A 22500-nucleotide genomic window follows, 5' to 3' on the forward strand; every position below is an offset into this window, starting at 1 on the left:
CAGCCTCTTGTTAGTGTGTGGTTAAACTGACGTTAGTGTGTGTGTGTGTGTGTGTGTGTGTGTGTGTGTGTGTGTGTGTGTGTGTGTGTTGTGTGTGTGCGTGTGTGTGTCAAAGAAAGGCAGACAAAGGGGAAAAAGAGAGACAAAGGTTGTTTGTGTGTGTCTGTGAGAAGGACAGTGGGAACGAAAGGAGAGTACAGTGTGTGTGTATGTGTGTCTTGTATGGATATGATAGAGATTGTGTTTGTATCTGTATCTGCATGAATGTGTGTGTGAGACAGAGAAAGAGAAAGAAGAAACTGGCCAGATGTATCTGTGGTCTAGCGATAGGGTGCAAGTGTGTCTGTGAGAGAGAGAGAGAGAGAGAGAGAGAGAGAGAGGGGAGGTAGAGTAATAAGATAAAAAAAGAATGCACATGTGAAGAAAGGCAGTTTTTGCTATCTGACTGGGTGAGGAAGAGATACCGCAGGGGGAGTTCTGTGAAGAATATCATGGCGATAGACCAAGAGAAAGAAAGAGAATCTGAGAGAAAGAGAGAGGGGGTGGGGGTACGTGGGCTAATCTTGCATCCCTGCAGCCATCTGCCCCCACCTTCAGGTCGGAGGTGGAGGAGGAGGGGAGGCACCATCTGTTCCTGGGGGTCCCACACTGCCCCTCTGCTACCATTTCCACCCCTGTTACATTTTCCCTTAGATGAGCTAATCCCCACACCACCTTATGTACCTGTTTTCTCCTCTGCTCTCCACCTGCTGCCTGGGTTCCAGAGGTGGACCGCACCAGTATAGAGCTGAACCATCTGAATTCCAGTCTCGGGCAGCTCCAGTCGGAACTGGCTGTTCTGCAGGCCAACCTGACCGCCGTGCGGGACCGGATCAACGCCACGCTCCAGAAGCCGGCCTGCTTTGGCTGCAGTGGACTGCAGTCTGAGCTGGAGCAGCTGCCTGTGGACACAACCCTTAATGTGAGTGCGAGCAGAGATCGCTGACTTCAGGTCAGTCAGCAGGAGATGTTACAGAGGTTGGGAAACTACAGCTAAGCAGGAGGAATAAGTCTGAGCCCAGAGCATTTCTGCTGCCTAGACTGCAGAGAATTTGTTATCTTTCTTGAGTAGGTATATATAATAATATAATATAATATAATAATATTGGGGATGGTATATTATGGGATAATGTGAAAGTGACAACTGAACTACCAACGGAACCAAACCCAGTACAGTTATATCTCAAGTGGGCAAAGAAAACGAAGCAACAACATTCTCTTATCTTTTTGAAATGGCTGGACACAAGCGACAGGCCTCCCCCTCTATTGTCTCTGACGCATGCTAATAATTATGTCGACTCACAGGCCTCTATGCCACCCCCCCGTTACTGGATCTTAGTGGGAATTGTACTGTTGTTGGGCCTCAATTAGCCTGCAGGAACATGCCGAACAGCTTAATACACCCACACAATGGCTCTTGAAGACTATGGACAGCTTGAGTTACATGGAGACCTTTGCCTCTGTGCCACACACCTGAAACACAAACAGAAGAAAGAGTTAATGTTTTCAGCTGACCATAAAGAGCTGTTCCAGCCCTACTGAAAGCAGTGTAAACAAAGAGGAGAACATTTGCTCTTTTTTTCGCCTGGTGTAGTTTCACCTTTAAGCTTCATTGTTTTATATGTTTTTATCATATTTCACTTACAAAGATCAGAGGTTGTGCAGCTGTGTTTGAGAAGAGCTCTTGTGAGCTTCTTTGTTTGTGTACTGTATATCGCCCTCTGGTGTCTGGAAGTGTAATTGCACACATTGGAGAAAATGAATCAGTGCTCATGGTATTTCATTGTTCTTTGTTTCTGTTTTATCTATAATGAGTGACATCTCTACCTTTTGTGTGAATGTTATCTCCTCTACCATTAACAGACCCCTGATTTGAGCGAGTTTCAGTCAGCGGTGGATAAGGCCCAGGAGGCTAACCTGGAATCGGTAGTGAAGGAAGTAAGTTGCATTAACACACAACTGTGGAGCTGTGACCTGAGATTCAGTCACGCAGGAGAATCAATTATCCTTTTGGCTTCTGTCACCTGAAAGAGTTCATTTGACTCGTGCTTCCATAATAAGACTATGGGAGGGTGGAAAATGGCAGATTTGTTAAAGATATATGACAGACCAGTGCTATGTTCACTTATAGCAAAGTCCTTTTAGGCAAGTCCCTCCACTCGGCGGTCATTTGACAACGCTTTTTGGGCATCGTCGGGCATCCATTTCGGCAGAAATGCGCGTGCGCAAGGCTTCACGACACCAATCTTGCTCCAGCGGCGAGATCACAACACATGATTGGCACGATGTCTTCACAACACACCATATTATTGGCTCAATGTATTCACATCACACCACATGATTGGCTCAACGTATTCACATGTCGACGTTTTGCCGAGGAAGGGGTGGGATATGTGTAGACAACGGCCATATTGGCGTGACAAACTAGCCCTATGCATTTCTATGGAGTATTTTTTGAGTGCTGTGTCTCCACATTAGAAAGTCTCTGCTTATAGTCTGTATGGGTCCTTGGCTCATACAAGCTATCATTTAAACAGCATGAAAGCCATCAGGCTGCTGCCTGTGTTGCTCTCTTTAACTCAAACAGCACACACAACTGCCTCCTAATGTGGCTTTAGTCAGTTACTAAACACCATGCAGCATTTCCTGTCTCAGGCAATTCCATCTTCAAGTAATGAGGCACAATCTCACTCTTCTTTCATGTCTTCAGGGCAAAGACTTCTTTGACACTATACCAAAAAGGGTGACAAATGAAACTAAAGACACGGTGCAAAGTAAGTCTGGATGAACGGCTAATCTTTGTGTTTACAAATTATTTATTTGATTTCTTTTATCTGACATGCTTTTGTATTTGTCCTTATTTTCAGGTGTTAAGAATAAGCTGGACAGCATCAAGACCCAGATCTCACAAGTGACGAATGATATTCCACTCAGCACACTGGAAGAGATCTCACAGGAGATCACCACTGCACAGGGCTACGTTGACCTATATAGTCCTGATGTAGAGAATGCTGAAAAATACAGGTTTGTTCCCCAAATCACTCTCTCTTTTTTTGCTAGCTTAACATAGTTGTATTGTATTGTTCTCAACTTCAGAGGCATTTTTTAAACTTGTGACACGCTTCACTGCTTTAACATAGATGATACATGTACTGTGCATGTACTTTATTTCACACAAATATACATTCTCATCAGTAGCTTGTGCACACTCCGTGGGATGCAAACCCATGGCCTTGTCACTGTTAGCGCCTCAAACAGTTGCATCCCGGTAGCGCATTACAACGTCCTTCTCCTGCCTGCACAGGTGGATTGTGGGAGTGATTCTGTGTTGTCTGATCCTGCTGGTGGTCGTGTGCAATCTCCTGGGTCTCCTTATGGGTCCGGCCGGCCTGAAGCCCAAGGCTGACCCCACGGAACGCTCCGGCACCGCAGACTGCGGAGGCACCTTCTTCATGGCGTAAGTGTGAAGCCTGAAGTGTTTGAAGACTAATCAGACACCACAGGTCAGAGCTGAGACAGAGGCTGGAGCTTGAAGGAAATGGCAGGACTTGGATGAGCTGAAATCAGTCAAGACGTGTGGCAATCAATTCTCAAGTTCAACCCATTCAAAATTCAATCTCATTTTGACATGACAAAGATCTCACAGATAAAGAAGTAATGACGTATTTACAGATCCTTCAATGTGCATACACTGAGAATACAATTCCCATCCTCCTCCAAATAATAACACAAAAAATGATAGTGAAGTCATGCATGCTTGCTGATAGGAGCACTGTTGCCCTTATGGTATTGGCTGACTATGTTGCCTTTATGGTATTGCCAGACTCCATGTCATTGGACATGTTATCGTTGTGTTAATAATCCATGTGCAATGCAAAAAATTATAGTGAAGTTATGTATGCTTGCTGATATGAAGTTACCATATAAGACCACTGTTTGTGTTGCCCTTAAGGTATCGGCTGACTTTGTGTCACCCTTATGGTATTGGCAGACTCCATGTCGTTGGACATATTGACGTTGTGTTAATAATCCATGCAGTCAGGTTGTTTTCACATAACAGAGGCCTTATTAGCTCTGCATTTTCTGAAGCCACTGTCATGTGGGTGCCTTCACTCTGCCCAAATCATTCACTAAGGTTTATTAGACGGCATGGGAGCTCCTGGTATCCCTGGTTTCCCGGGACTCCTGGTATCCCTGCTTTGAGGAACACACTTCTTCAACGCAGAATCCTCGGCTTAGCACTAACACTCCCAGGCCCAAGGCTAGACTGTGTGAAACTCTGCCAGGGGTGGCCATCTTTGTGCTGACCCTGGTGGTTTTGTTCTCTTCCACAGAGGTGTTGGTTTCAGCTTCCTGTTCTCGTGGATCTTCATGTTGCTTGTTTTGATCCTCTTCCTGGTCGGGGGAAACAGCTACACCCTCATCTGTAAGCCATGGAGAGACCAGGAGCTCTATCAGGTGGGTCATACAATACTTGGTCCCTGTCCAATCAAAGGTACCCTCCATATTATTGTTGGACTACATTTTGCACTTCAGTCTGTGTGCACTATACTCTGCAGGCCTAATATGCTATATGTTTTGTGTGTCAGTTACTGTGATGTGTGTGATACTTGCTGGACTTTTTTTGAACTGTGTGTTTACGCTCCAAACACAGTTCATCGACACGCCAGGATTGATCCCCGGGTTTAATCTCTCTGAATCTCTGGGCCTGAAGACACAGCTGACCCTCTCAAATATTATCAGGTGGCAACGCTATCCTCTCCAATGTGTTCTGATTTATATATGCCATAACAGGACAACTTATTTACTCTAAATGCGGTGTTTTTCTTTACAGTGACTGCAATGAGAACAAGTCTCTTTGGATCACACTTCACCTTGATGAGCTTATTGACCTGAATGAGTTCCTGAATGTCTCCAAGGTAAACACTACAACCACAAGTAATACAAGGGTTTCTTAAAAACTCACCTGGCGTTCAGAAATCATGCTGATAACCTGTTTCAGTAACAATCATCTACAAGTCTGACTCCTGACTGACTAAAATTCAGATGTATTCATGTTTTGTTTTTTGAACAGTACACAGAAGAGATCAGGCAGAGCTTTGAGAACACTAATATCTCCATATCAACGGTTACTCTTCTGAGCCCCGACATTGTGGCCCAGTTAGAGAGCTTCTCAGGGCAAGCAGAAAGTGTCAACTTCAACAGTGCCATAGATCAGGTACTATGAGACCTCATGATCATGATGTGGAAATTATGAGATAATGTGAATTTAAGTTTCATTTTTATTTACTGTCCTTTGTCATGCATGTTTGCTACAGTATCTACATGGTATAGAGTATAGACATCTTATGTCCCTCTGTTACTGTCTGTGTCAAACCTTACTTTTTAGATCAATACATTTTCCACTTTTGGGGCAAATCTGACAACAATTGCTGACAAATTGGAGCAGTTAGCAGATGTGCAAGTAAGTGGTGTGACCCCATCTCATCTTCAGATCAGTGGCCAACTGACAGCAGCATGACAGACTGATATTCTCATCTGACTTCTCTCCACAGCCTGACCCTGGTGTGGAGGCAGAGTTGCGTCAGGAGGCAATTGACATGAGAAGCATCAGTAATGAATTCAATGATACCATCAAGCCACAGCTAGTATGTTGCTTTTACATATCATAAAGAAATATGTCAGTGTAAATGACTGAAAATGCAAAGCTTTTTAGTGTAAATCACTGAAATTGTAAACCTATTCAATGATTTATTTAACTTTTATAATGGTAATAATAATATAAGTGCTTTACCCATAGATTTACAGAGACTAAAATGTGACATTAATCCTGCAGCAAGAAGTCAAATCTTCAGCTGAACTCCTAAGTGCCACTGCCTCACAGATCAATGTAAGTACACACTGTAACATCGGCTGGAATACAGTATATCAGGTAGTACATGTAATGACCACCCCTAATGCTGGAATTAACCACACAAACACATGACACAAACCTGATACTACATCTCGGAGTAGTCAGGGTTGTTTAGAGCAGAGGTTCTCAAACTTTTGTGGGCCGGGGACCCCTCATGGAGTGGAAAATTCTCCAAGGACCCCTCATAATCGCAACACATAAAACTTAAGTTAATCATGTAGCTGCATACAGTAGCCTTTTTTTCTGTTAGATGCTTATGTTATTTGTATTTTAAAAACATAAGAGTGCTAATACCACAATAGTCATGTTAACAAACTTTGACAGTATGTAGGATTTTTTTTAAAGGATTGTTGTTTCTTTGTCAAATGTAGGCCTATTGTGTTGAACACATAGTGTCTGCTTCACATAACTTTCATTTTGTTGGCGGTTAATTAATAGTAAAGTGTTTTGACGTATTGATGTAACGTATTAGCAGATCAATTGGGCAAATACTGATACTGTAGCATTTTTCGCCATATAAGACAATTTCATATTTTGTAGCAAACTTTGTCAGGGACCCCCTGACAATGTGCTGGGGACCCCTGAGGGTCCCTGGACCCCACTTTGAGAACCAATGGTTTAGAGGAATGGAGCTGTCTTAATGACCATCATGGGGAGTTGAATGCTTTCCCATTCATTTTCCAGGAAACGGTTGGGGGCGTCCTGCAAAAGGTTGGAGCAGCTCAGAACTTTCTGAACAGCAACACATCGCAGATAGTGAAGAACGTGAGTGGAGCGCTGCTGTGCAGTTTTACAGTATATCAATGACTTCAGTTGAAATGACAATGATTTTCATAGCTTTAAAAACTGGGAGATTGCCTGCCCCCCCCCCCCCCCCCCCCCCCCCCCCCCCCCCTTCCAAACACTATATTCCTTTCCTGAAAAGGGCTTGAATTTCTCATGAAACTTCTGTCTGATGAGCCTGTAAGATTTAACTTCCCCTTTTTACCCCCACCTGTCCTTCTCCAGGAAAGCAGGGACTTTCTGGACTGTCAACTGACATTCTTTACTGCTTTCGCTGATTGGGCCAACATAACGGTTAGCTTTACTGCCTATTCTTGTCATCTGACTTAATTCATTTAATGTGAAAATTGTATGTGTAATGATTAACTGAAGGTCAGATGTTTTGAATTAGTCATCACTTTAATTTACTTACGTGGCTGTGTGGTGAATTTGATGTTTTCCTTTACAGATCACACAGAAGTTGGGTCAGTGTGGTCCGGTTGCACAGGCTGTGAACTCAGCAGAAACCATTGTCTGCACACACCTAGTCGAATCTCTGGTAAGAGCATCTCTGCATGCATGCGCGCGCACACACACACACACACACACACACATTCACGATTTATTCCAGTCCTAACAACTGCTAATTTGTTTGTAGATTTTTAATTGTTTATTTTACTTGTGTAGATTGTACTTGTGTTTGGACAAATGTTCATTTCTGTACTAAAGTTATATTGGCCTGAAATCATCACCATGTTGTGATTTACTTACTAGTGACTTGACACCATTTGATTTATTCCATACTTGGCATTTGACCATGCTATTTGGTGTGTTCCATCTCCCCCTGTGTCCAGAATGCCTTTTGGTTCAGCCTGGGCTGGTGTATGCTCTTCCTCATCCCAAGCATCATTCTCTCCGTCAAACTGGCCAAGTTCTACCGCAGGATGAAGGAGACTGATTTCTTCGAGTGAGTGACCCTTCCTTTTTGGGTTGGGAAAGCTTACAGTGGACATGTCGTCCCCGACTTTACCCACAGGTCATTCAAGCTCTCTCCCCCCCCCCCCCTCTTGTCCACAGGAACCCCATACCTTTGACCACTTTTCCACGTGCAGCCATGATGAAGCCATACTGAGAGGCAGAGTGGGATACAGGGTTTGGACTTTCCTACAGTCGTCCTCAGGGAATCCAACATGGCCGCCCTTCTTGTCAGGACACAAATTACTCTATGCACACGCACACACACACGCGCGCACAGCAAAATGACCTCAAACCTCATCCAAATAATAAATGGCCAACTCCAATACTTTTTTAGGTGATTCATGCCACTTACATATGCAAAAATATGAGTTGCATGAGTGTAGAAGTTACTTGGATGTCCTGTTGCTATACATCAGAAGTCTGTCAAAGATTTCATTTTCATGTGCTCTCCTTTCTGATTTTGCACAGTTACATTGTTTTTGTACAAATATTTTTGTAATTATGACTGTACATGTTTGTTAATGGAAAAAAATGTGATTTATTTTATACACAGGAAATTTAAGAATACGCATTTCAAAGCACTTTACTTGATCCTTACAATAACAGCATAAGTCTAAATGGAAGTCTGACAAGCATTGTGCAAAGATACTGTATTAAATTAAAAGATACTACTGACTGAACTAACACCTAACATGGCTTCTGTATCGTTCCCCCATCTCTAATAAACAATGAATAATGTATAACCCTGACAACTGCCCAGTCCAAAAATAGGTACAAGATCAATAGGAACCCAATGTTACCATCTTCACTGTGCATCACTAGAGGCCAGTGAGAGCAAGACAAAATCCTTGCAACAAGAGAGCCTGTTTAGAAAATGTGATAGCTCAGCAGTGGGATGGCAAGCTTCCCCCCAGAGAGAGGTGACACTGGGTGAGAATTTGCCAGGATTATATTCCCAGACTTTTGGAAACAAATCCTCCGTCCCCCCCCTCCCCTCCCCTCCACTCCACTCCCCTCCCCAGGGCACCTCCTCTAGGTTGGCTTGAGACTCCACCAGTGTGATAAGAACATTCGCACCCTTGTGAGGAAATTGCCAGTCTGGTGTAAAAGCTGGCCGTTTTGCTGTGGCTCATTGCCACCTACGGACGCCCCTACCCTTACTCCTGGGCCTCTGTTGTGCCGCACCCTAGGTCCTGTGACATCCAGTCCACTGATCGTCCGCCATCGCATTAACCTGTAAATCAGTGGCCAGGCGGCGAGACCATGGCGGACATTCCAAACATAGCTCTTACAGACCAAAGAATGGAGCTACTCAGACATAACTTTCCTCCCCCAAATCACTACATTTGTAGTCAGGGTTCCCACTTTAAGTCCAATGTCAAATTCCATGACTTTTCCCTGATGAAAAAAACTGAATTCCCATGACCTAATGTATGGTACATTGGAAGTCGCATAACATTCTAGAATCTTTGACTTCTTGTAGAGTGGGAAATGAATAAATTGGCATTGGAAATGCAAAGCAGGGCTAACCCCAACCACTCAAGCAAGCAGCAATGGAAAAAATCCCTGATATTCCCTGACTTTGCCTCCAATATGATACATTTTCCTAAATTTCCATATCTTAGACATAGACATATTAAAATTCCATATTCCAGAAATTCCATGACTCCGTGGGAACCCTGAGTAGGCTACCTCTTGTGTTCTAAATTGTGTGACAAACCAGACATGGGTGGACAAAGAAAAGCTTGAAGTATTGTTCCTTATAAGTCAAAAGACATTTTATTAGCCAGGGTAATGGGGTGGGGTTAACATAAGCTATTTACCAAGAACACACTGATCAAGTTATTAATGTTTGTTTTGCAAGGCAAACCCACTCGGAACCTGGCAGCAGGCTGCCACTGAAAAGCAATACTGTGGAAAATACATACAGCATAACCTGGTTCAGCAGTCACAGACTCAAGGCAGATCAAAACAAAACAACAAAAAATAATAAATAAAACAGTTTATAGGCACATTACAGCACTGTACATGGCATGTCAGATATGATTAAAAGAAATGCAAGGCATTAATATGAAAAAGAAAAACTTTCTTTAAACATTGACAATCAATTTTGACAAAAATCTTATTTTTAGTGTTTTAGGAATCTCTGATCATTGACTCACTGGAGACTCCATCCAATGAAACGTCAAGATACATCAGAGTCCCCGTCAAACCCAAGTATACATTTCTAGACCGTGTAAATATAAAGGAGTGTGACTCAGTGTGTTTAAAGGGCCCCAAATTGAATCAGCCACACTGGGCCCAAACGCAAGACACAGCAGGCCGCTCAACCGCTCTCCAGCAAGTCATTCACTGCATAACAGAATTACGCAAAATTCAATTTAAACAGGGGGGCTGAGACTGCTTCTGCTGCTGCTTAGTGGCAATGGAATGTGAAGGGTGGGACTGGGGGAGCTGAATCGGGCTGCTGAATGCCTTGCCTTGCCTGCCTGCCGACACAGCTTGCCTGGAAAGCCTGTGACCAGAGCGAGGGTGTGATTTGAACCCAAGATGGCTCCACTTGTCAGATTGAGCTTTTGAAGTATGCGCTTTTATTTAAGGAGATTGCGTCCCTTTTCAGAGAAGAATGTAATTTTGTTGTTTTTCTCTTCAGTAGTAGCAAAGCAGAGTCCAGTCTGTTCAAGTTATCAACTCCAATCAACTCTAGCTTGTGTTATGATAAAAAAGCCTTGAGCAAGAGGGGTCACATGGTACCAATAACATACATGCACAGCCCTGAAGATAAGGATATTTATCACTGCAAGATGTCAATATATATCTCAGCATACACAATCTTTGAGAGACATGGATTGTACATGGTTTCTCCATGGATGTGCAATCTAGGTTTATGTATGTATATGTACATTAAACAAAATGTACAGATGATAAGTCTTGTTCTTATAGGCCTGGTTACTTACTACTTTTTTATCACCACCGTAAACAATAGGCCTACATCAGCATTTACATGTCCTACTCAGTACAATGCCTTGATATGATAATACTATATATTATTAGGCCTGTGAACTACCTAACCATCATAGGCATACAATCTTGCAATTACAAATAAAAAAAGGAGAAAGATAACCTTTGGTTGGACTGTTAAGCATGGTCTCATTAGGTTACTCCAATGCGACCAAAAGGCTGCTTAATTCCAAAAAAAGTTCCTGGAGTTCCTGAATTACTGCCTAATACACACACACAATCTGCATGACACCATTTTCAGCACAACAATCCAGGAGTTTGATTAAGATAGATGCTTTCAAAAATGCAGCTCATAAATCATCCCATCAATGTCATTCAACATTCAATCACACAGCTTTAGTGTAAACACCAATGTGTTCTTTAATCAGTCTCCAATCCTTCTCTTCAGTGAGAGGAACACCCCCAATCCCACACACACACACACACAAACACACACAAATGAACTCTGTGTACTCCATTGGTCTCGTGATTGAAGTCAAGTCAGCGAGAGGGGATTGGCCAATCAGAGGAGAGAGGAAAAAGCATGAACACAGTTAGACAGGATTGAGGGGTGACGCCACTTCAGGCCCTGACGAAGTCCTTGGCTTGGAGTCCTGCTGGTCCAGGGCAGGCTCGGTGGCGGCCCTGGGGAGCCCTTTGTTCTGGCGCGGGGGAGTGGGCGGCGGGAAGGTGGGCGACTGGAGGATGTCGGCGTACCTCTGGCTGGGCTTGGTCTCGCGCAGCAGCACCTTGCTGAGCAGCGGCTTCAGGAGCCCGATTGTCAGCTGGCTGCTGCTCTGGCCTGGGAAGGGCCCTGTGGCCCCACCCTGGGCTCCGGTGCTCAGGCCGGAGGCGGGCAGGTTCTTGAGCACGATGTTGAGGATGCTGGTGACGGTCAGGTCCTCGGGGCAGAGCGCCCACAGCAGCTCCAGGTAAGGGTCCAGGTGGCGGTGGTGCGACACCTCGCACAGCAGCGTGGTGAAGATCTCCTTGTTGAGCAGCGGGCTCTGCCGGCAGAAGCGCTCGGCCACACGCGTGGCCCACTCCCACTGGCCCTGGCCCATGAGGATGCGCAGCGCCTGCATGACGGCGTTGGGCCGCCGGCTGCACAGCAGCAGCTCCACCTCCAGGTCCTGGTACTCACCGCTGCCGCCGTCCGGGAGCACCGTCAGTGCCCGTTTGTAGAGCGGCAGGCTCTCGGGAGACTCCTTCACGCCGTAGCCCCAGGTGGACGAGGAGGACGAGGAGCCGGCCTGCTCCTGGGCCAGGTCGAGGAACCTGGGCAGCCAGGCGGGCTGGTGCCTGAACACCGAGTGGCAGAGCAGCTCGAACATGGGCAGTGCCACGTTGGCGGGGGCCTGCTTTTGCTGCCCGTTGTGGTGGTGGTGGTGGAAGTTGGACGTGGTCGCGATGGGCGCGAGAACTGTCTTCCACACCTCGACGGGAGCTTTAGTGGACAGTGAGCCTTCGCCGTTGCACCGCAGCTGCAGCACGCTCTGAAGCGCGTGCCACGCCTCGTCGGGGAACGTCTGGAAGACGAAGTTCAGGTAGACGAGGTTCTCGCGATCCACCTCGGAGGTCAGGAGCCTGCTGACCTCCTGCTGGACCAGCGTCTCGCCCAGGGCCTCCAGGTCCTTCTCCGTGGCCTTCACCAGAGTCGCTTTGATGCTCTCCAGCGCCACCAAACTCTTGAGCTCGCCGTCCAGGGAGCACAGCAGTTTCTCGTTGCCACCGTTGCACTTAGCGATGTCTGCAGGCTTCTGGCCACTGAGGTAGTCCCGGAGGATGGCCGCCAGCGACAGGGGTGCCTGAAACATCCCCCCTTTCTTCAGCTTCTCAGCGGTCAGCTGTGTGCTCCCGAGGCTCCTCTGCTGGTAGTATTTACACGCCTCTTCAAAGACGGCCTCCACGAGGACGGCGCCTGAGCTGACCACCTCGCCGTGGCCACCGGGGGACGACGGTTTGTTTTTCAGGTCGGTCTCCCGGCGCATCACCACGAACAGGCCGGTGTCAGACAACAAGTGCGGGGTGTTATTCTCCAGGCAGTTCACGAACAAGAGGCTCTCCTTTTTCAGGGGGATCTTTTCCAGCTCTCGGCCACATTTGGTGTCAATCAAGTAGAGGGTCCTGCCCACAGTCAGTGCTAAAATGTTGTGGTAGATGCTCAGGCTGTTGTGCGTCCCGCAGCTAGCGAGGCAGTTGTCTGGCAGCTTGTATATGTGCCGCAGGACGCCATCCTTCTGCATCTCACAGACCCACCCCGAGCTGAGGAGGAACAGGAGACCACCACTGCCCGTCGGAGCAAATCCATAGATGGCTGGTGGGCTGATGGCTGAAATAGCTCCTATACAGTCAGTGACCAGGCGCTTGAAGTCAGACTCCCTGTTTGTAGGAGAGGCCCTCTGATGCAGAACACCCTCACATGTAGAGCCGACTCTAAACAAATCATGCTGAGGTGACCACGTCAGAAAACATTTGGAAACAGTCCCTGGAGATGTATCCTTGGCATCATCCGAAAATAGGTACACATTCTCGCCTGAGCTGATGACCATGTAACGGGGATTGTTATGCAATGCGATTTTGACTCCTCCTAGGCTTATACCCCCTTCGTCCACTTCAATGGTTCTTTTGCAGATACAGTACCTGAAGTTATTGCGGCTTGCATTGACGGTAGATGAGCTTTCCGACGGAGGCCTTTCCTCACACCAGACAATGAAATTCAGGCTGACACAAACAGATACGACTCGGGCCCTTGGGCTATTGCATAGATCCACAGTTTGTAACAAATGCCAACCCGATTTCCGTTCCCAAAATTTCCAGAATTCCGCCTTGCCATTTTCGAATACCACAGTGAGTATTGCCACACCACTGTCTTTGTTGTTATCCAGATACACAACGTCAACAATTGGTGCAGTTTTGGTTAATACTAAATCTAGATGCTTCTGACATTGTATTAGATGTGGTCTCTGAAATTTGTCAAATGTCAAGAGACCACACTTCGGTTTACGAAGAATAACATGGATGTGGCGTCCATCAGGGCTGATTCTAACATCCGACAAACCATTTTTGGAAGAATTGTTTAAAAACGTTTGCTTTAAAAACTCGTTTAAATCTTTACCTCTAGTAAAATCGCCAAAATCTGTCACTTGATCAAGAGCAAGTCGCGTCATATTAACTGGGACAGGAGCAGCGTTGTAACGTTATAGCAACACAGTTAGCAGACGCTGCAAATCCGAATTCCTGAGTCCTTTAGCTTGACGTGACATCCATAGGAAGAGGCGAAGGGACAATCCACAGGCGTAAGAAAAAGTGTCCGTACTTCATCAGTTTTGATATATCCATTCTCTTTCGCATTTCACATTGCAGCGAACTGAAATCGTTTTCAATTTGTTTAACATTGTCCAGAAGCAGACGCTAGCTAGCTGTTTCCCTGTTACTCTCCTGACATCACGAGTTTGTTAATTTCCGGAAACTCAGGGGATTTTTTTTTTCAAATGGGAGGGGTGTTGGTGTTGGGTGGGCGGAGTAGACTCGCGATGCAACCTGTAGGAAGGTTGGACCAGTTGGACATCCCCGCCCATATCCAAGTTTGCCATCTTGTGACGTCGGACGTCCAGTGCGTCAGCCGGAAAAAGTTTTGACAAGGAAACGAAAATGATTGCGAAATCAGACAGTTGACGAAGGAACACTTTCTTTTAAAACGTCGAGGGGGAAACTGAGTTTTTTTTAGCGTTGATCAGTTCACATATGCCTAACGCGGAGCAAGCATTTAACGCTATGTTGTTAGATATCTCTAACGAGCTCAACGAAAAGAACTTGGAGGAGCTGAAGTTCCTGTGCTCTAATAAAATCGGGAAGAAACACCTGGAAAATGTAAAGGTGGGCATTGATCTTTTTCGGCATCTCAAGGAAGTAAATGAACTAAGACTTGACGATGCAACGTTTCTCTGCACATTACTGAATCAAATAAAGCGACGGGATCTTTTTGACAAAGTGCAGGTGTACATGCAAAAGAATGCAACAAGAGATATAGGTCTAACTGAAACCGAGGAACAAGCAAAAGTGAAAATAGCAGTTGATGTCATTGTTGCTAACCTTGGGACACGCTGGCGACAATATGCCAGGAAGCTTGGACTGCATGATGCAAAACTTGACCAAATCCGTGAGAAGCACCCTTTTAACCTCGAGGAGCAGGTGATGGAGGTCATCAATGTGTGGAAGGGGATGCACAAAGAGGATGTCAAGGCAGCTGTTTTGATAGAAGCACTTCGCTCTTGCAAGCTAAATCACACCGCTGATCTAGTTGAGAAGGAGATTGCTGTATTCCAGACAACTCGGACGTCGGAGGTCGGACAAACTTGAAGTTGGGGTAGATCGACACCGAGTTCAGAAGTGAGAACTCCGACTTCAAGTGGCGTTCCATTGTACTTTTCCCCAGTAGGAGGTCAGAATTCTTGACCTCCGAGTTTGTCTGGAATGAAATTTGGAGATTCCAACAAGGAAATATCTGCATAGGGTTCCCGAACACCTTGGTCATAATTAACTCCTTGCTAATATGAAAGAATTGGCTGATTGATTAAAATAATTAGGCCAGGCCTACTGATTGTTCATGACTAATCGTTGTAATTTTTACAGCTCATATTTCATTTTCTGTGTGGGGCTATCCACTGCTGCTTTAATATTGTCTCTAGCTCTGATTCTCTCTATGAATGTGAAGGCATATTGTGTATAGCCTATGGGTTGGAAAGTAACAAATTGTCCCACAGTTAGCTACAGAACAAATATTCTGAAAATGTTTCAACAGCAGCCTAATGTTAGACGTTTGGGAAAAGTTTGATTTATTGATCAAATAAAACCGCAAGATTATTGGGGGGGAAATCGCTAGGCTACTGTGCTTTTCTCAAATCATCATTAACGTTTGCACAACAGTTACTACATATATAACATATATGTTGCATCAGAGAGAGGAGACCACACTCCAGTGATCTCACCACTGGACCTGACAGGGTGGCTTGTCTGTGTGTGTGTGTGTGTGTGTGTGTGTGTGGTGTCTAAGTAAGTATAAGTATATATCAGTATGTGTATGTATGTATGTATGTGTGTGTGTGTCTCTGATGTTAATAACGACCCTTGCTTTTCTCTATTTACACCACTTACTTGATATATCAAAAAATGTAGGCTAGTTGAAACTGCACCACATAGTGCATTACCTGCAAAAGCGTGTATCTCGCTCAAAATGCTTGTCTATGTCTCAAAAGTAGCCTAACCTAGATATGAAACGGTCAGTGCAATCAAAACAAGTCCTTACGCCATTGTTTGTCAAGATAGTAAACTGCTTTGTCTTGTTATATGACAATTTACTCTGTAACTATTTTCTAATGAACAATGCACAAGGCATTGTCCACAAGGCATTGTCCTGACAGCACAGTATAAAGAAAACAAAGGCTTTTACAGCATTATGCAAATTAAAAATGACCCGAGCTGCACCACTAACCTACATCTTTCTATAGGCTACATCCTGACCTGTCAGGTCACATAGACCTATATTTTTATAGGTCTAGACTTTTACAACTAGTGACAGCTAGTCCAACTCTTTTGTTCACTAGTAGGACCATTCTGCATGGAACCAGTATAGTGCATTTTGACTAACACAACATTAGCAATTGAAAATGTGATAAAAACAGACATTTACAAAATCAGTTGCATCATGGATGTACTTAAGCACATGGTGTTTGCTTAAGATGAGGAGAAACTGCTTTAATGAAGTGATAAGATGATTATAGGCTAGAGTTTACAAGCAGTTCTAAGAATTTCAATTCTGATCTGAGAAATGCACCAACCAAGATAATAGGTTACTGGAAATTTCACATATGAACAATCGTTTCTCCAGTAGGGTAACGACTTCAGAAACCATGTGATAAGCTACATCGTCAGTAGACCTTAGTAAAATGAACTTAACAATTTTACCGTTTTTATTATTTGAGGTAAGGCGTAAATCAAGCTGTGTTGCATGCACAGATCAAGTGCAATGGCCGACTTATCCAACCACGCCTTCCTGGCCAAGTAGCTGCAGTGAGACGCAGATGATTCATCGAATCTTGATCTTTTTAAAACCATCGTTGGCCTTCAACAACAATTATGCTGTTGTAACCTCAGGAGGGCTACGACTTTATATGGGAAACTATGCTTTCTTCATGGTCAGGACATATGGCCTGAAATATTTTGACGGTAGGTGGCAGTCAATGCATAACACCAGACCCGGAAAAGTGACGAGCAAGAATCTTCAGCTTCCCGCCATGTAAAGGAACCAGGAAGAAGATGACAGGAACGCGTCGGCATTGTTTTCTTTTAGTGTGTATGGTTTTCTTTTGTGTAATGTAAAGCTATTCTGTGAAAAGTATTTGCAGTCTTTTCAGTGACGTACATAACCAGCTAATTAATAAGGTTAGTTTGTTTCGCATGGTGCCAAAATGTCAGCGTTGTATTTATTTAGCATATAATGTGCTTGTCATGTCAAGCAATCGTTGCCCTTAACTAAACGCTTTTAACATGTTTGCTTCCAGTACAGTCAACGTTATTACATTGCTCAAATAATAATATTAAACAGTAGTAAATAGGCTAAGACAGTTAACGGCAGTGAGTTGCATCTTTGAAGGGAGGGAAAGGTGGATTAGATAAGGGTTGTAGGCTATACTTTGAAAGACCACGTTAATATCTAGTCCTACAGAAATAACCCATTAGTCCATTAGAGGGTTTACTATGAGCCCCCCCCCCCCCCCCCCCCTCTTTTATAAGGTTTTAATGTGAAGATTTTACATGAACCCTGCATACAGTGCTGTTCTAAAGTCTTAAGCCACCGATTTGTTATTTTAGCAATGTTATGATATATAAATCTATGTCTCGTTTCTATATTAGAGAAGATAGAATCAAAACACAAGTCGGCGTCTATTAGGTTTGTTGTTTCTGCAGTGTTATAATGACTAATCTTGAGAGGCGGAAGCTGATTCCCCCGTTTGGCGGTTGGTTGTGGTTCTGGCTCTGAAACGTCGGAGTGGGAAGGAGATGACAATTGGACAAATGTAAGACCTTGGCCAAGGGTTTCTACAAACTTAGACCATGTTCCCACTCAGGCGTACAATAAAAGGTCTTCAGAGATTGTGTACATTAAGATGGCACCTCCTCATTGCCCCTTGACAAATGCTCTTGACTACGTAGAGTCAGTTTTTGGGTGAGTCACTGTAAAGTCAGCAGCTGATCTTGAGACTTCCATCACAGCTGGATCTTCCTGCAACTTCTGGCGAGCTAGTGGTGTCCATCAGTGCCCTGGGTGGAGAACAACAGCTCCATCGCCAGCTCCCCCCCTTGCTTGATTGGTTATTATAACACTACTGAAACCACACATCCAATGGTGTCCTGTGTCTTCTGGTTATATTTAATAAAAGGAGTGAGAATTAAGACAATCTCAAGACAAGCACAGTGCTATATATATATATATATATATATATATATATATATATATAAAAAGTAAAATATATATAAAAAATAAAAATATATATTTATATATACAGCTCTCTGCTTGTCTTGAGATTGTCTTATTTCTATACATATACACAGCTCTAGAAAGAATTAAGAGACTGATGAATGAGTTAACGGTCATATTCAAATTTGCAGTTGTCTCTTAAATTTGATATGTCAACTCATTCAAATGTCAGTCAGCAAAAACATGACATCAGAAAAATGTACAGTGATCTCCTAAAGGGACACCAGGCAAGCCTGATGCTTTTTCTCTACGAAGCTCCCCCTAGTGTCTGTACGTGTCAATATGTGTGCGAGCCCTCGCTCGGTCTGAAGCTCTTTTCCAAACCTCAAAGGTTTTCTTTGCATCTTCCATCAAGGGTTTTCGCTGCTTCTTCACCGGCTCTGCCATTATACACATGTTTGCAACAATCGCTAGCGTTTTTCGTTAGCCTGCCTCTGTGCTGGGGATACAGGATGTAAACTGATCCTGCTTCTCGCGATGTCAGAGACTTTGTGAGACTGAAGGTCGGCGGGTTGTATTCACTGAACTTGCAAGCGGGATATTCTTCCTACAGGCAGTAGGGGCGGGTGAGAGAGTCTTCATTCGCCCTGTAATGAGTCATTTAACCATATGCCGACTTACAAAGATGATTAATTAGCACGAAAACGTTGCCTGGTGTCCCTTTAATTTTTAGCCACCGTATAGCCTCAGGACTGAAAGAAAGGTAATTTTTTGACAGGGGGCTGGAGAAGACGTGAAGATACCATAAACACATACCCAGTCAAAGCATGTCAGAGTCGAGGCGAAGGTCCGCTAAAGGAGGGCAGCAGCAGGAGGCCAGCTCCCAGACCAATGGGCGCAGGTCAGAGCGAGGGATGGAGGTGGACGAGGAAGAGGGTGGAGCAGGTCCGTCTGCGCTCCCGCAGGAGGAGGACGACGACCCAGCCCGACGGAGAGAGCTTCGGAGCCGCTACCGAGACCTCATCAACTCTGTTCAGCGTGAGTAATGGGGCAAACTGGACACAATCATCAAATGATTATTAATGTTTGCAAAGATTTCATTTTAAGTGAAATCATATGATTTTGTCTGAAGATGTTTTCATAGGGGTTGATAGTCAGAGATGATTCATGGCTCACCAAAACTGTGTGTGATGTTTTTTGTTTTACTGCACAGAGAACCGTGAGGATATGTTGAGCCCTGCCAACAATAAGCTGACTGATGTTCTGGAGGAAGCAAACCGACTCTTTGTCAATGGTAGGGTTCCATCTGGCTGGGCCTTGTCTTCTTCTTTTTCGGCAAGGCATATGCTGTGTCTTTGGTTTGATGTCTCTCAGGTTTCATGTTAAAACTGATTTAACACAGAGAGAGAGAGAGTGAGTGATTCTGTGTATAACATCTATATGTTATAGTTCATTCTAACTTTGATAATGAAACTTATTTGTTCTTTCCTCAGTTCGGCAGGCAAGAGAGGCTGCCCTGGATGCCCATCTGCTGGTGCTGGCCACTGACCTAGGCAAGGAGAAAGCCAGCCAGCTGCATGCCGATGGCTCTGCCTTTGACCTCGCCGCCTATGCTGAACACTTGGTGAGTTAGACCAGGATGAGGATGTAGAGGTTGCTCCATATTCCCCATATCCTATTGACAACTGACCACACACACACACACATACACTCTCTCTCTCTCTCTCTCTCTGCACCATCAGTGTTTCCCACAGAACTGAATTCTATTTGTGGGGGTAGGTTTGCAGAATTAACTTGAATTCAACAGTTTTCAACAAATTAGCGTAGCGTGGTTATGATGAACCAGATTTAAGCACAATTTAGTACAACCTGGAAAATCATTGTGTGGTAGTCAATGTTGATATTGTGGTGGGTTGCCACAAATAAGTCAATGTATGGGAAACACTGACCATGCCACTAAAATATGCTATGTAGATACATTTCTGTACTGTATTGATGTAGTTGCAGTATTGCATATCTGAGCTGCACTTTTCACTACTGCTGGACACAGTTAAGGCTACTGTTTGTTACTTTATTGCTATTTTCCTAATTACTTTTCTTCATGGCATCATGTATGAAGGCTGAAAACTGAATTTCATTGCACTTGTGTAATGACAATATGATTGTTCTATATTCTATGTATCCTATATGAGCAGCAGTTTTGGAACAGGCTGTTACTCTAGACATAAAGTTACATTCTGCCATCTCACTCTGGTGAAGAGTAGGGGAGAGCCGGCACAGTTGAAACACTTTTTGATTAAGCGTTATTTACAAAGCGATCGTATCACACTGAAAGCTAATATTTTGTCACTAGCAACCTACACCTGTCATCTCTCAAATACAGTTGCATTTTCAGCTTTGAACAAAACTGCTATTATTACAGCAAAAGTAGGACATGCGCAAGGTTTCATTCTTCCCTCCTGGTTGTTACGATTGAAACAGCATGGGGGACAAATGAAACATACAGTTTAAGCCATAAAAACTTCCTACAACTTCAATATTTTACTACATATCATGAATGGTACTCCCAAAAGGTGTTATTTTAGATAGATTCTTGCTGGGCTATATGTCTTCGTCAATGTCTGTTAACAACACATTGCCGTCATCGTGAAGCGTGTATGAAGCGGTTATTGAAATATCATGCACTGTGGATGATTATGCCATTTTTATAGCTAGAACAGTATGTTTTCCCATTTATATTATGTTTCTATTGTGGAAAATGACGTTTCACTAGGTTTTTATGTGGGTTAGGCTACTGCACATCCGAATAAGTGCCTTTAACGACCCACAGCCCATCAGTCTCCATAGGATAACATGGAAAAAATTCGACCCCCTACCTGGTGGGCCAAATATATTTTTCTATAACTGCTTTTCCATGTCTCACCTCCATAAATGATTGTATAAAAACAGATATTTGTGCATTTACTTGGATTTACGGCTTCCACACACAGTTGCGTTTCGTCAACGCATGCCAGTGGGTGTTCCCGACGGTAGCTATGCAAATGACTTAAGGTATAACCGTAATTTGATGGGCTGGAGCCGTCTGTTGTTCGGTTGTTCATACTTTGATTGGCTGGTGCCGTCCGTTGGTGCAGCAAAAGTTGAAATTTTTAACGCGAGCGACGGGAGCAACGCGACGCAACGGACCCACAATTCAGTTCGGCAACAGATGACGTAAGCCCATGTAAAGTGAACGGGATGCGTCTCCAGCACTGCAATGCACGCAACTGTGTGTGGGAGCCATTACAGCCTGGTGGGGACAATTGAAACAGCTGAACAAGCATGCAATATGAAAGTCTGGGATTGTGGAGAACACTAAATTGTCTACTGAATAAGCATGGAGTTGAACCTTTAAATGAAAAACACTTATTAATAATCGAAAAAATGTAACCGCTAATGAAGTTTACTTTCGACCGTCAAAACTCGTTTATTGCCTGTAACTCCATGATAAAAGGACATAACAGGATGATATTTGGCTGTTAGAAAGAGGTTAACATGCTCTATGTTTTGACCAAAGGACGTCTGTCTATCATCATTGCACTCGAAGAAAACTGGAATGTGTCATTCGTCCCGCGTTTCAATCATCCCAGCTCTTCCCTAGTATAAGAAACTGTCTTTTACTCCAAACAAGATTACAAGTACATTTTAAAGGAGCTAACTGTTTGTCTGTCCTTTAACAGCTGTCCTTTATGGGCATAAACCGTCTTGAGGATGAGGATGATGACGAGGATGGCGGAGTTGGGGGCTATTTACCTCCAGATGCTTGGCACAGACTGAACAAGAAAGCCTCAACCTGTTTCAGAATTGCCCCCTTATTCCATTTCATGTGAGTTCCTCTCATGTGCTTTATTCAGCTATTTTCTATTTTTGTACATTGTCTATGTTGTACATTTTGGTGGTTCTGTATGTGGATAAAAAAAATCAATAATTTGGGGCAAGTTGTGGACCTAGTGGCTGCAGCATCTGTACTACGGACACCCGGGCACCCGGGTTTAAATCCGACCACTGGTCATTTCTCGATCACACTCCATCTCTCTCTCTGTCACTTTTTACTGTCCTCTCTGAATACAGGGGAAAAGGACAAAATATATAGAGTGTAAAATTGTATTAAAAGCCGTGTCCTAATAAGAAACAAGACGCTTTTACTGGCCTGGTGTGGCTACAGCTTTGGGTAAATAATGGTGCATTGGATATCTTTAAAACACATATTTTCCACTGTCGAAAGGCAGGCAGTGTTAGCCAGAGTTCCTAAATGTTTTAAACTCTTGTGAAATAGATAGATAGATAG

At 44.1% G+C, this 22500-nt stretch overlaps 4 protein-coding genes across 5 annotated transcripts in view; 3 read left to right on the forward strand and 1 right to left on the reverse strand.

The window, feature by feature from the left end:
- prom2 (prominin 2) overlaps window positions 1-8373 on the forward strand; it is a 16465-nt gene extending 8092 nt beyond the window's left edge. Inside the window, exons 8-24 of the mRNA XM_042065967.1 lie at window positions 765-961; window positions 1903-1977; window positions 2750-2813; window positions 2907-3063; window positions 3344-3496; window positions 4374-4497; window positions 4694-4782; window positions 4874-4958; window positions 5114-5257; window positions 5429-5503; window positions 5595-5687; window positions 5876-5929; window positions 6638-6718; window positions 6962-7030; window positions 7185-7274; window positions 7570-7682; window positions 7793-8373. Of these exons, the coding sequence (XP_041921901.1) occupies window positions 765-961; window positions 1903-1977; window positions 2750-2813; window positions 2907-3063; window positions 3344-3496; window positions 4374-4497; window positions 4694-4782; window positions 4874-4958; window positions 5114-5257; window positions 5429-5503; window positions 5595-5687; window positions 5876-5929; window positions 6638-6718; window positions 6962-7030; window positions 7185-7274; window positions 7570-7682; window positions 7793-7847 (1718 nt within the window). The 3' untranslated portion in view covers window positions 7848-8373. The remainder of the gene's footprint in view (window positions 1-764; window positions 962-1902; window positions 1978-2749; window positions 2814-2906; window positions 3064-3343; window positions 3497-4373; window positions 4498-4693; window positions 4783-4873; window positions 4959-5113; window positions 5258-5428; window positions 5504-5594; window positions 5688-5875; window positions 5930-6637; window positions 6719-6961; window positions 7031-7184; window positions 7275-7569; window positions 7683-7792) is intronic.
- Window positions 8374-9456: 1083 nt separating this feature from the next.
- Window positions 9457-14233, reverse strand: LOC121685437 (Hermansky-Pudlak syndrome 6 protein). The gene has a single exon (XM_042065965.1). The coding sequence runs from the start codon at window positions 13861-13863 to the stop codon at window positions 11248-11250; it is 2616 nt and encodes an 871-aa protein (XP_041921899.1). The 5' UTR covers window positions 13864-14233; the 3' UTR covers window positions 9457-11247.
- Window positions 14234-14320: 87 nt separating this feature from the next.
- LOC121685440 (FAS-associated death domain protein-like) lies at window positions 14321-15306 on the forward strand. The gene has a single exon (XM_042065970.1). The coding sequence runs from the start codon at window positions 14441-14443 to the stop codon at window positions 15053-15055; it is 615 nt and encodes a 204-aa protein (XP_041921904.1). The 5' UTR covers window positions 14321-14440; the 3' UTR covers window positions 15056-15306.
- Window positions 15307-16898: 1592 nt separating this feature from the next.
- The window catches only part of nsmce4a (NSE4 homolog A, SMC5-SMC6 complex component), a 7953-nt gene continuing 2351 nt past the window's right edge, over window positions 16899-22500 (forward strand). Inside the window, exons 1-5 of one of the 2 annotated variants that reach the window (XM_042065969.1) lie at window positions 16899-16921; window positions 18952-19211; window positions 19387-19467; window positions 19667-19797; window positions 21893-22038. In XM_042065969.1, the coding sequence (XP_041921903.1) occupies window positions 19001-19211; window positions 19387-19467; window positions 19667-19797; window positions 21893-22038 (569 nt within the window). In that variant the 5' untranslated portion in view covers window positions 16899-16921; window positions 18952-19000. Of the gene's footprint in view, window positions 16922-16960; window positions 17138-18951; window positions 19212-19386; window positions 19468-19666; window positions 19798-21892; window positions 22039-22500 lie in introns of those variants that run through there. The other variant, XM_042065968.1, reaches the window with a different exon arrangement.

This window comes from Alosa sapidissima, chromosome 16 (genome assembly GCF_018492685.1).
Source record: "Alosa sapidissima isolate fAloSap1 chromosome 16, fAloSap1.pri, whole genome shotgun sequence".
Classification (NCBI taxonomy): domain Eukaryota; kingdom Metazoa; phylum Chordata; class Actinopteri; order Clupeiformes; family Clupeidae; genus Alosa; species Alosa sapidissima.

What these genes read in the sequence shown, in the direction of transcription:
- LOC121685440 (XM_042065970.1), top strand. Translation starts at nt 14,441, where the DNA reads ATGCCTAACGCGGAGCAAGCATTTAACGCTATGTTGTTAGATATCTCT.
- LOC121685437 (XM_042065965.1), bottom strand. Translation starts at nt 13,863, where the DNA reads ATGACGCGACTTGCTCTTGATCAAGTGACAGATTTTGGCGATTTTACT.